This window comes from Coptis chinensis, chromosome 6 (genome assembly GCF_015680905.1).
Source record: "Coptis chinensis isolate HL-2020 chromosome 6, ASM1568090v1, whole genome shotgun sequence".
In the NCBI taxonomy this organism is placed as follows: domain Eukaryota; kingdom Viridiplantae; phylum Streptophyta; class Magnoliopsida; order Ranunculales; family Ranunculaceae; genus Coptis; species Coptis chinensis.
In genome coordinates this window covers 34,747,698-34,759,024 of record NC_141461.1, presented here as the reverse complement: position 1 = coordinate 34,759,024, position 11,327 = coordinate 34,747,698, and the positions used below count along the sequence as shown (strand labels likewise).

At 36.8% G+C, this 11,327-nt stretch overlaps 1 protein-coding gene across 3 annotated transcripts; it reads left to right on the top strand.

The window, feature by feature from the left end:
- Nucleotides 1-4,228: 4,228 nt before the first annotated feature.
- Nucleotides 4,229-11,236, top strand: LOC147492699 (guanosine nucleotide diphosphate dissociation inhibitor At5g09550). 3 transcript variants are annotated; one of them, XM_086568802.1, is made up of 13 exons: nucleotides 4,229-4,464; nucleotides 4,941-5,003; nucleotides 5,113-5,196; nucleotides 5,920-6,027; nucleotides 6,164-6,336; nucleotides 6,843-6,954; nucleotides 8,005-8,085; nucleotides 8,185-8,247; nucleotides 8,704-8,805; nucleotides 8,890-9,014; nucleotides 9,590-9,800; nucleotides 9,976-10,050; nucleotides 10,890-11,236. In XM_086568802.1, exons 1-13 carry the CDS (start codon nucleotides 4,261-4,263, stop codon nucleotides 10,941-10,943), a joined length of 1,455 nt encoding a protein of 484 aa, XP_086424928.1. In that variant the 5' UTR covers nucleotides 4,229-4,260; the 3' UTR covers nucleotides 10,944-11,236. The 3 variants fall into 3 exon arrangements, with proteins under 3 accessions (XP_086424928.1, XP_086424930.1, XP_086424929.1); XM_086568804.1 differs by lacking the exon at nucleotides 5,920-6,027 and having other exon boundaries at nucleotides 4,330-4,464; XM_086568803.1 differs by lacking the exon at nucleotides 8,185-8,247 and having other exon boundaries at nucleotides 4,330-4,464.
- The last annotated feature ends 91 nt before the right edge of the window (nucleotides 11,237-11,327 follow it).

Below are 11,327 nucleotides of genomic sequence, written 5' to 3'. Positions count from 1 at the left end.
TATTTGTTAGTAGAAAAGGTTAAGGTAAACATTTCGTAACACGCTAGTATCGTAAAAGAAATGGAAATTTAAAAATGAAGAGGTAGGGAGGGGTTTTTACGTGATGTGTTCCAGTTATTACGTTAAGTCCAGAGTCATTCGGCGTGCAGCGGCGCCATTTGATTAACACGCATTTATTCGAACGTTTATTGGTTTTCTTGATTAATTAAGTCCGAGGTCCACAAAATCAAGTCCAAGTCCAAAGACCAAAGTCCCAAGTCCAAAGTCCGTGATAGTCGAGGGGTTTTAGTCAAGTTACCTTACTCACGTGGGTTTGGTAGGATAGGTCAAGTAAGGGATCGCCCAAACCTTAGGGCTCTAAAAGGTTCACAACCGAATTACAACTTTTGGTGAGTAGGATTTTAGGTTTTTAGTGGGTTTTAATTAAATTAACAAAGAATGCAAATAATGTAAATTACTACGGTGATTTATATTTAGATAAACAAGATAGAGAACGAGGAGAGAGTTAATCATACTCATGCAAGAATCATTTTTCAACAGCTTTATATTACCACATCACTACATCTCTAATTCGCCTCGTGTTTGGAGACGACGCCGAAAGTATTGATCCCTAGCGCATGCCCACATCTCGAGCCGCGACGCACTAGCATAAGGAGTTGAACTAATATTTCATCTCCGGAATATCATTTCAGCTCCTGGCTCGATTCCACATCACCGACAAATTGGACAAATTGGAGTTCGACACCATAAAGTCGCTACAGACATTTTGGGTCGCTACCGAGACCGTTTCTAGAGTATCGGACTCCAAATTTGTACGCCTCACCATTTTGGGACCGGATGTCTAATCTATGCCTAATTCCTAAGTAGCGATTCTAGAATATTAACGAAATCAATCCGATTCTTACACGAAGAAGATAACCCTCCCCGAGGGGATTAGCTCATGGTCATTGAAGGAATAATAAAACTTCATCAGATACATTAAGTAAATAAATGCAAGACAGAATTAAACTAGAAAAGAAATGATCAAGTATTAAAGGGTAAAATGACTTACAATTATTTAAGCTGCACGGAATGAAAATGACGGAATGTAAGTGCTGAATTAAAACTAACTACTACTAAGCGGAAGCTAGAGCATAAAATGCTAAAGGAAAAATAATGAAGGCTACCCCCTCATATATATAGGCGGAAGACCCTTCACGTGAAATCCCAACATTTAATCAGGTTTGTATTTTAGCTAATTGAAACGTTCAAAACTTTGAGAATCAAAGTTTTGTTTTACCTGTTTTAAATTTTGTCATTTAGCTTTATAAGGTTTTGTCTTTATATGTTTTAGTTTCGTCTTTTAGCCCAATTCAATTCAAACATTGAATTGGTACGTGTCTTTCTCATTACGAGGTGGCACAAATTTGTGACCATTACTTGCCACCTGCCTATGCTGACTCATCATGCCTTTTGGGCCCGCAGAGTGGGTCCACTTATTGTGTCCAAAGGGCATTTTGATTTTGGCTTTTTGCAACTTCTTCTTTAAGCGTAGAGTTTGTCACATCCTCGCTCTCTAGCGGTTCACTAACCAACGCCGGCACCCAATTTATCAGATTTAAGCTTCGAAATTTGTTATAATCTCTTTATTTATATGTGGACCCGCTTCAAGACCGGTTTTGTTCTTTTTTGGAACTTTGGCTCTAGTCGCAGCTCTGTTGGCTTCACCGGGTTGAGTGGGAAACTTCAAATATTCCAAAGATTTTCGCATTTCCGATGCATGTTTTATCATTATATTCATTTTAAATGCGGAAACCTGCAAAAGTACGAAAATATAATTATTACATGATTATTAAACACATAATCGACCAAAATGTTATGTCTCTCGAGGTTTAATATTACAATTTTGGGTGCTTATCACCTCCAGGTGTGAAGAACCATCCCAAAGATGTTGGGAAGGTGTGTAAACTGAAGAAGGCTTTGTATGGCCTGAAACAGTCTCCAAGAGCTTGGTTTGGAAGACTTACACAGTCAATGAAAGTTTTTGGGTACAAACAGAGCAATTCTGACCATACCTTGTTTATCAAACACAAGGATGGTAAGATTACAGCTCTAATTGTGTATGTTGATGATATGATCGTTACAGGAGATGATCCGAAGGAAATAAATGAATTGTAGAAGTATTTGTCAAAGGAATTTGAAATGAAAGATCTAGGACAACTGAAGTATTTTCTGGGTATTGAAGTTGCAAGGTCTAAAAAGGGGATTTCACTCTCACAGATGAAGTATGTCCTTGATTTGCTTGCTGAAACTAGGATGTTGGATTGCAAACCGATGGAGACACCCATTGAGATGAATCACGGACTCGCCATTCATTCTGACCAAGTTTCTACTGATAAAAGCAGGTATCAGCGTCTTGTAGGAAGGTTAATCTATCTATCTCATACTAGACCTGATATTGCTTATGTTGTGAGTGTGGTTAGTCAATTTATGCATTATCATAGTGAAGAACATATGGATGCAGTCTTTTGTATTTGAAGTATTTGAAAAAAGCACCTGGCAAAGGTTTACTATTTTGAAAGTATGATGCATTGGATATTGTTGGATACACAGATACAGATTGGGCTGGTGATAAAACTGATAGATGGTCTACATTAGGATATTTCACTTTTGTCGGTGGAAATCTTGTCACTTGGCGTAGTAAGAAGCAGAAAGTTGTTGTCAAATCGAGTGTAGAAGCTTAATTTCGAGGTATGGCACAGGGAGTATGTGAATTGTTATGGATTCGTACTGTCTTGATGGAATTGGGCTTCGAACTTCAAAAGCCTATGGATTTACATTGTGATAATAAAGCCGCCATTCAAATTGCACATAATCCAGTTCAGCATGATAAGACAAAGCATGTGGAGGTTGATCGTCATTTTATTAAAGAAAATCTTGACAGGAAGGTTATTCGTTTTCCGTTTGTAACCTCTGAGGAGCAATTAGCTGATGTTCTTACCAAAGGTGTATCCTACAAGGTGTTTGATAGCTCAGTTGACAAGTTGGGCATGATTGACATCTATGCACCAACTTGAGGGGGAGTGTAGAAAGCTGTATTCTGCTTTTTGTGCATAGGGCGCGACCTACACTCAGATATAGTGTGTATAGGGCGCGACCTGCGCCTCAGGCTTTTGAGATGTCCAATAGCTAGAGCGCGACCCGCACCCCGTGTTTTTCAAGCCACCGAATTGTGTTGTTTCCTATTTTGTAAACTGTATATAAACAATTATAATCTCTTTAAAATTCAATCAAGTAAATATACAGTGAATTAAATTGAATCATCTGCTTCTACATGTCTAACCCTAGTTTAACTTTAAAAAAAAAAGAGGTTCGATCCTCCCATCTTCTATGTTGTAGACCCAAATATCACCACCACAATATTCATCATCAATCCATATCCTTCTTCTGTAAAGTAAATACAATTAGGTTGCATCCTGGAAATTCAGAAGCCAATAGAGACACTGCACTGATGTATTATCGATCACCAACAAACAAATGTATGTCCAGACAAGTTGTCCACCTCAACCCACTCATACTCAGTCTCATCAAGCATAAAGACTTCAAATCTAATAGTGTACTCATTGTTCTCATTCTTACTCCTCCTTAGTTGCAACAATTTGCCAGATGATTCTACTATATAGTAATGATGACAGTTACCAATAATGGTACGTTGGTGTCGAATACCCCCGGATCAGGACAATTTATGTCACCGATCTGGATTTCTCCATACTCATCCACAACAAGGAATTTATCTTCGTAATGTATGGTATCATGAACCACGGCAGTGCATGTCATGTGGAATTGGCAACTTGGTTAGTTTGTCCTCAAACAAATCATATTGTACGAAATAAAGGCCAAATGAGAGACCAAATGTCTGATGGAAGGACTAATTAACCAGTTCCCATTTGATTTTTATTCTGGTATTTTGTATCACCCATTTGATTTAATTAAACTAGTTATGTGAAATGTGGAAAAAGAAAGGACAATATTTTCATGTTTATATCTGAAGCAGTGGAGTAACAAGGATCCAAATCTTGAGACAATCAGATTTCCATTTTTTTCTTCGTTTCTTCGTGGAGACCTCAAAGCCCAACTACAACATTCAATCCGGCCCAAATCACCCTGCATGTAGACAAGGCCTAATTTAAAGTCCAAGCCTCTTACTGTAGAGCAATAGCACGTGGCAAATGGAAACCAAAACACGTGGGATTCATTCAGACCGGTAGAAAAAAAAAACGGATGGGTCCCGCTGAAGACTTGTTCTTTACAGTTTACAAGCTTCCCATATATTCTCCCTGGCTCCTTGTTTCTTATTCTTCCACCACTACGTTCTACGTCTCCAAATCATATCTCATCATGGATGTAGAGTACGACGTCATAGTTTTGGGAACAGGTCTGAAAGAATGCATTCTCAGTGGCCTTCTCTCTGTCGATGGACTCAAAGTAATTATAATAATGTTCATTCCTAGCTTCCCTCAAATCTTATGCATGAATGCATGCAGGCTTTATTTGTTTGAACGTATAATGTTAATCTTTTATTTCACATTTTCAGGTTCCTATAGATTCAAATCATAATAATTTTGTGATCCTCAATGGTATTCAATAACATGCATGCATGCATGGCTAAAGAATTTCGATCTTGATATTGGATTGGTGTAATGGTATATAGATCGACACTGTGATTCAAAAATGAAAGTCAAAACCATATCATTATATTTCTGTTTGTACCATCATGTCAATTGTCACATAGTTGTCCCCGTATATTTGTCCTTGATATCAAATTCTAGGTTTATATTTCAATTGATAAAGACTAGATTTAGAGAAAGAATTTTTATGAACTCATATATGTTGCCCATGTCATAATTTGTATTCCTCGGCTGGGCGATACATAAATACTCATCCTTTCCTCTGGGAAACAGGTATTGCATATGGATAGAAATGACTATTATGGAGGAGAGTCATCCTCGCTTAATCTTGTTCAGGTACGAATGTAGTAATAATACTTTTGAGGAAGTGCATTTATTTTTCAAGAATCAAACTATATATCCGGCTTTGTGTTAATCATTATTTTTTGCTACTTGTTGCTTGTAGCTGTGGAAGAGATTTAGGGGTGATAACAAGCCTCCAGAGCAGCTGGGCTCCAGCAAGGAATACAATGTCGATATGATACCTAAGGTATTATTTTAGCTGTTAATGCTCACTGTTGTTAGATAATAATAATCACTTGACCTATTTCTTATTGGACGCTGGGTATTTGAATTATTTCCCCAGTTTCGAGCTCTTTAATTTCTCCACTAATTTCTCTTTCATGGCCACATATTTGATATAGCTAGGGGAGTGCTGTCTTCCTTTTCTTTAATATGCCACCCAGTAGATACTTGAAATAATTAGCTATCAGATCATACTGAACTATGGGAATCATGCCTGTAGTACGAGATAATTGCCTGGTATGACAATGTCATTGTTACTCATTTCAGCTATAATCCTGAACCAATGCTTAGCCCAGTGAAACTGGGGAAAATGGATGTGAATCTAGGTTCAGGGAAGAAATTGACGCATGCCAAAACTTACTTATGATTATTACTAAAAAGTTCTGAATCATACATTCTTCCATGCACTCAGGAAGAAAGTACTTGTTTTACTAATAGTTGTCCTTAGATATACTTTATTTTGAACAGTAGAGACATACACGTGACTAGGTGTATTCCTACTCCAGGATTTGATAAGTCCTTGTTGTTCTAAGCTGTTTCATTTTGGTCTAGAAACGCACTCAAACTTTAAATCCAGAAGAAAACTTTCGCAAGTCTTTGCAACCGCAACAGCGGAATCAATGTCATTTAAAAAGGCTCTACTTAGTCCTGATTTGGTTCTAATGTAATTTTCTCTGTGGTATTGCAGTTTATGATGGCCAATGGTGCTTTGGTTCGTGTTCTCATTCATACTGATGTTACTAAATATCTGAACTTTAAAGCAGTTGATGGTAGTTTTGTTTACAACAAAAGCAAGGTACTAATTCTTAGCTACCAAAAGATTACCTAAGTAATATTTATGAGAGGTTATGATCATTTTATTTTTTAAGCTTCTTTCTAAATCTTGAAAATCCAACTAAGAAAGGGAAAAAAATATTTTTTACAACTGCTAGATTTACAAAGTTCCAGCCACTGATGTTGAAGCACTGAAATCTCCACTGATGGGATTGTTTGAGAAGCGCCGTGCTCGAAAGTTTTTCATTTATGTGCAAGACTATGAAGATAATGATCCAAAATCCCACGAAGGATTGGACCTAACAAAAGTTAAAGCACGAGATATTATTTCGTAAGTACCTCTCTTCCTTACAACGTTTAGCAACCTATAATCATCTTACTTCTATATTGGACTCTGTCTAGCCTATCCTTTTGTTCTTAGACATTGTTGTTTTGATTACTTACTGTCAGTTTACATATCAGAATGCCAGGCGTGCTTATGTTGTAACGTTTAGGGGCCTTGTGTCATAAGTTGTAGACGTCACTAATTCATTGCACAAACATAAAGACTTGAGATTGGCCAGTTCTCCAACAAGACATGTTAGGCTGATCATGCAGATTCTAGCTTAATGCTGATTATTTTAAAAAGTTTGAACATCTCTGATTTACTTCTAGTGAACTTGATTTATCCTGATTGCATCAGATTTTCATTGCTATCATCCCTTCCTTAATGGAAATACTTCCTGCATATTATGCACTAATCCTCTCAACAAGTTTTCCTCGGCCTGAACAGTAATTTTCACCATCTTGTCTTTAAAGGAGCTTAAATCAGATGTATTAATGTTTGTTTCAATGTAGAAAATATGGGCTAGATGACAATACAGTTGATTTCATTGGTCATGCCTTGGCACTCCATATAGATGACAGCTACTTGGATGAGCCTGCACTGGATTTTATAAAGAGAATGAAAGTAAGAACTACTTTGTAAACACAAAATAAGAATGAGTTTTCTGTTGTACTTCAATCACATGTTGCACGCGGGCTCACAAATTTCAACAATCCTTTAATTATATGATTACTTGTGTGCTAAAGTTTTATAAGAACTTTTCTGATTGTGATATTCTCTAGCTTACCCTATGCACTCTATTACTGTATTCACTATCAACATATGCTGAAGTAGATTTCTAACCTCTACTGCATTCAGTTTAAAGTATTTCAAGTAACACCCTTTCTACCACCTTAATGACTCAGCAAGCTCATGCGCATCTCGGAGTATGTAAGAGCACCACCACAGAACCATTTATAAATCAATTTAGCATAGGCAAGTGAAGTTGGGAAATGCTCTAAAGCTAAGTAACATGGAACACTTCATATTCTTAAAAAAATCTGTGTCGGACACACGAACACGTTGTGCATACGATTTATAAATAGGGTTTCTTCTATATCCTAAAAGACTGAGAAAATAACCAATTAACATAGTTACAATTCCATGATATGCCACTTTCATAGTAAGGAGCGCTTTGTAAGATCTTGAGCGCAGTAATTAGTTGTGTAACTAAAGAATACTAATATTTTTCTTTTTAATTAGCTTTGTTCCCATGTCCTACTTATATAGGATGCCGTCTCGGACACTCCGTATCCGTGTCAATGTGACTTAGGTCTGAAGTCCTTCCTCCATCCTAACCACTATTGATGGAACATTCGATAAGGGCTCACGATATTTATATAAGAGGGCAACCTGCTGCTTCATTTGAACCTCATATTGACAGAGCAGATGGTATATATATGCATATGATCAAATAAACTTTATTCTAAAATTTATTCCTAGTCTCAAACTCATAGGACTGAAATGACTGCATTATTGCATCTTTTTTAGTTTCAGTTTTATTCTTATTTTGCCTATTTTGTTGGTGTTTAAATCTATATTTTGTTCACAATTGTATTTTATCATTTCCATGTGCTGTTTTATAGTGATGAAAATTGATATTCAATAACTAACTCGTCTCTGTTTCACAAAAAGCTTTATGCAGAGTCTTTGGCTCGATTTGAAGGAGGATCTCCTTATATTTATCCACTGTACGGATTAGGAGAACTACCCCAGGTTTGTTTCATTCACTACTCTGGATAGATGAAGAGCCTTTTTCCTTTTCTTTTCTTTCTTATTTTTAAAATTTTGACATTGTATACATGGAAATTTCAGGCATTTGCTCGTCTAAGTGCTGTTTATGGTGGCACCTACATGCTTAACAAGCCAGAGTGCAAAGTAAGTTTCTTACAGATCATGATATCCAAAAACTTATATGTGCCTCAGTTCCTGTCTATAGCTGCCATATACAAACCACCCTTATAGTCCTGTGGAGTATGTTTAGCAAATTGCTCCCACTTGAATGAGATGGATTGGATAGTGGCAGATTTGAGTGGCCTTATCCTTTTAGGTAGTTTTCTGTACAGAAAAAGGTGATTGTTTGTCCACAAATCTAGCAAGTCTATGTTACTTGCTGCAGCTCACTTTCATCCAAGTCGAATTTAGAACGTCATTAGCATCTCAATCGCCTAAATTTCTTATGCTAGTAATACTTGACTCACCTCTAGCTTTATGAAATCTGCTGAGTCTTAACACTAAATTTAGTTAAACAACTGAACTGTGATGTTCTCCAGTTACTGTCGTAATAAGTCATGTGATTTTTAGATGAATCGCATTGACCTTCTATGGCTGTAGGTGGAGTTTGATGCAAATGGTAAAGCCTTTGGGGTGACATCTGAAGGGGAAACTGCCAAATGCAAGAAAGTTGTATGTGATCCTTCCTATTTGCCTGATAAGGTAACCTCTGACAAGTCCTAGGCTGTGCTTATCTCATGGTTAATTTCACCATTCCTGATGTAAATTATTTTTCATTTGAAATAGGTCAAGAAAGTTGGGAAAGTTGCTCGTGCTATTTGCATCATGAGTCATCCCATCCCAGAGACCAGTGAGTCTCACTCAGTTCAGGTTATTCTACCACAGAAACAATTGGGGCGCAAATCTGATATGTATGTAGCTAAGCTCTGTTGTATTATGTTTCTTATGCATGTAGATGCACGAGGGGCTGCCTGGCGTAATCCAAATTTTTTGCTTGATTCCATACCAATAGAGTTTCCATGCCTTCATCACCATCTGCAATATTTATTTGTGACAAATCATTATTGTTGCCTTGCTGACGTCTCGTACATAGAAATTTGTGTTATGTATTAGTTAACCATCATTTTTTCCGCGGGGAGTGAGGAAGGAAAGAGATGACAGGGGAAGGTTGGGGTACAGACAAGAATCTTGATATCTTCAGTATTCGAGAAGCTTAAAACTTAAATTTTGGTACCTTTTGAGAAGTTTTGACACTTTGCAGAATTAATGCTCAGAATGCAATTTAGTTTCGTGTGTATTACTACAAAAGGAACTATCACTGAAACTTAGGACTTCGTAACGAGATTCTTGTCTATGATTATGGATTACTAGGAAGATCTAATATTCAAATTAATGACAGCAGGCGTACTATAATATAGATACTTGAGCTACCCTCGGAACATAGGTTCCGTGTAAGTGTGCTTACTTTAGGTTATTTGTGTTGCAGGTACCTGTTCTGCTGCTCCTATACTCACAATGTAGCTCCAAAAGGGAAATATATAGCATTTGTTTCAACAGAAGCAGAGACTGACCAGCCTGAGGCAGAACTGAAGCCTGGAATTGAGCTACTTGGACCTGTAGATGAGATTTTTTATGAGATATATGACAGATACGAACCAATCAACAATCATGATGAAGACCATTGCTTCATATCTGAGGCAAGTTTTTTATCCTTTTTGTATTACTATGTGGTATGTGGCATTCGTTTGAGGATCTAATCAAATAACAAGTCGCATTAAGTGTCAGCATTGCTGATATCACTAAAAATATATGGTGCCTTCATTGTTATTCCAAGAATTGCATCTTAGGAACTTGATTCAACTTACCTTGCAGAGCTATGATGGGACAACACACTTTGAGTCAACGGTACAAGATGTGCTCGCCATGTACAGTAAGATAACTGGGAAGGTAATATGTTAGTGTATGACTATTTGTACTTTGGTTAAGGTTGCAACGTATATGTCTTTGTATGATAGGACGTTCAAGAATAGTTTGTCCTGTTTTAATGCCCAATACGCCATACTTCATAGTAATGACGAGGAGTCTTTTATTTGTGTTGAAAATGCATGATACTGTGTATAACCAGTTAATAAGGTGAGGTTTAAAATGGAATTTCTGGCTCCAGTATAAGCATATATAAAGTTCAATACTGTGGCGTCAAAGCTGTCTTCAACAGTCATAATTCCTGTGGTTTTGTAATGTTCAACCTGGTTGGTTACTAGACTGGAAAACAGCGATTGCTTTTAAAGAAAATGAAAATGATGTCTTGAGCTTTAGCAAGGTTTGATCAGAGTAAGATAGATTAGCAGTCGGCAACCATTAAATGTGAATTGGAGGAATCGTGTAACCAAATGCAAAGAGTTATCCCCATATAGACTAACCAGTCATAAAACTTGAAGTAAACTGAAAAAGATTTTGGAAGTCAGGGGATACTGAAAGTACTAAACTTCAAGAGGATGCTAAATGTCATGTATAAAGGGTTTAAATAACTAAAAGAGTAACTATGTATTCCTGTAAGGTCAAGGTGATATTTCACCTCGTACTTACATGTTTTTTTTGTTTCTTCTTGTGGTAAATTAAAATCATTCTGACAAAAAAATATTTGCATTACTTGAAAAAATTGTAGCACCATCTTTATTTTACTTGTTAGTCACTTTAATTAAAAATGTAAAGAAACTAGATCACTCAACAACTCTCGTTTATGTTTATTTCCAAAGGGGGTATTCTTAATCTGTTTCATGCATCAGGTTCTTGATCTTTCAGTGGACCTGAGTGCTGCTAGTGCGGCTGCCGAAGAATGAACTGAGAATGTCCACAGAGGCTGGAAACATTGTACCTGAAGATATTATCCACTTTGCACGTGTTTCTTTTATTTTTGGATATTTTCCTTTGTCTCATTGTATTTCCATATAAGAATTGAATAACGTCATTTAACGGAACTATTTTTTCCCCAAACGTTCCTTGACTGCTTGAAGAAAACTTTATTTTCTAAGATATATTTGCTTGAAATTGGTACCACCATGTGATGCATTTTCATAGGATCTTGTTCTTCTATTGAAAAGGTATATTCCACTTTTACCTTCCTGTTGGCAGATAAGATATATTTGCCGTTATTAAATGGTGTTGGTGCTTTGCTGTCAGTCCACTTTCAGTTGTGGGCTTAGTGTCGTTAGTGACCATCACTG

Excerpts from the sequence above, each read along its gene's own strand:
- LOC147492699 (XM_086568802.1), top strand. The coding sequence starts at position 4,261 with ATGGGTCCCGCTGAAGACTTGTTCTTTACAGTTTACAAGCTTCCCATA. Across the intron at positions 8,248-8,703 it reads TTAACAAGCCAGAGTGCAAA|GTGGAGTTTGATGCAAATGG; the intron begins GTAAGTTTCTTA and ends CTATGGCTGTAG. Across the intron at positions 10,051-10,889 it reads ACAGTAAGATAACTGGGAAG|GTTCTTGATCTTTCAGTGGA; the intron begins GTAATATGTTAG and ends TTCATGCATCAG.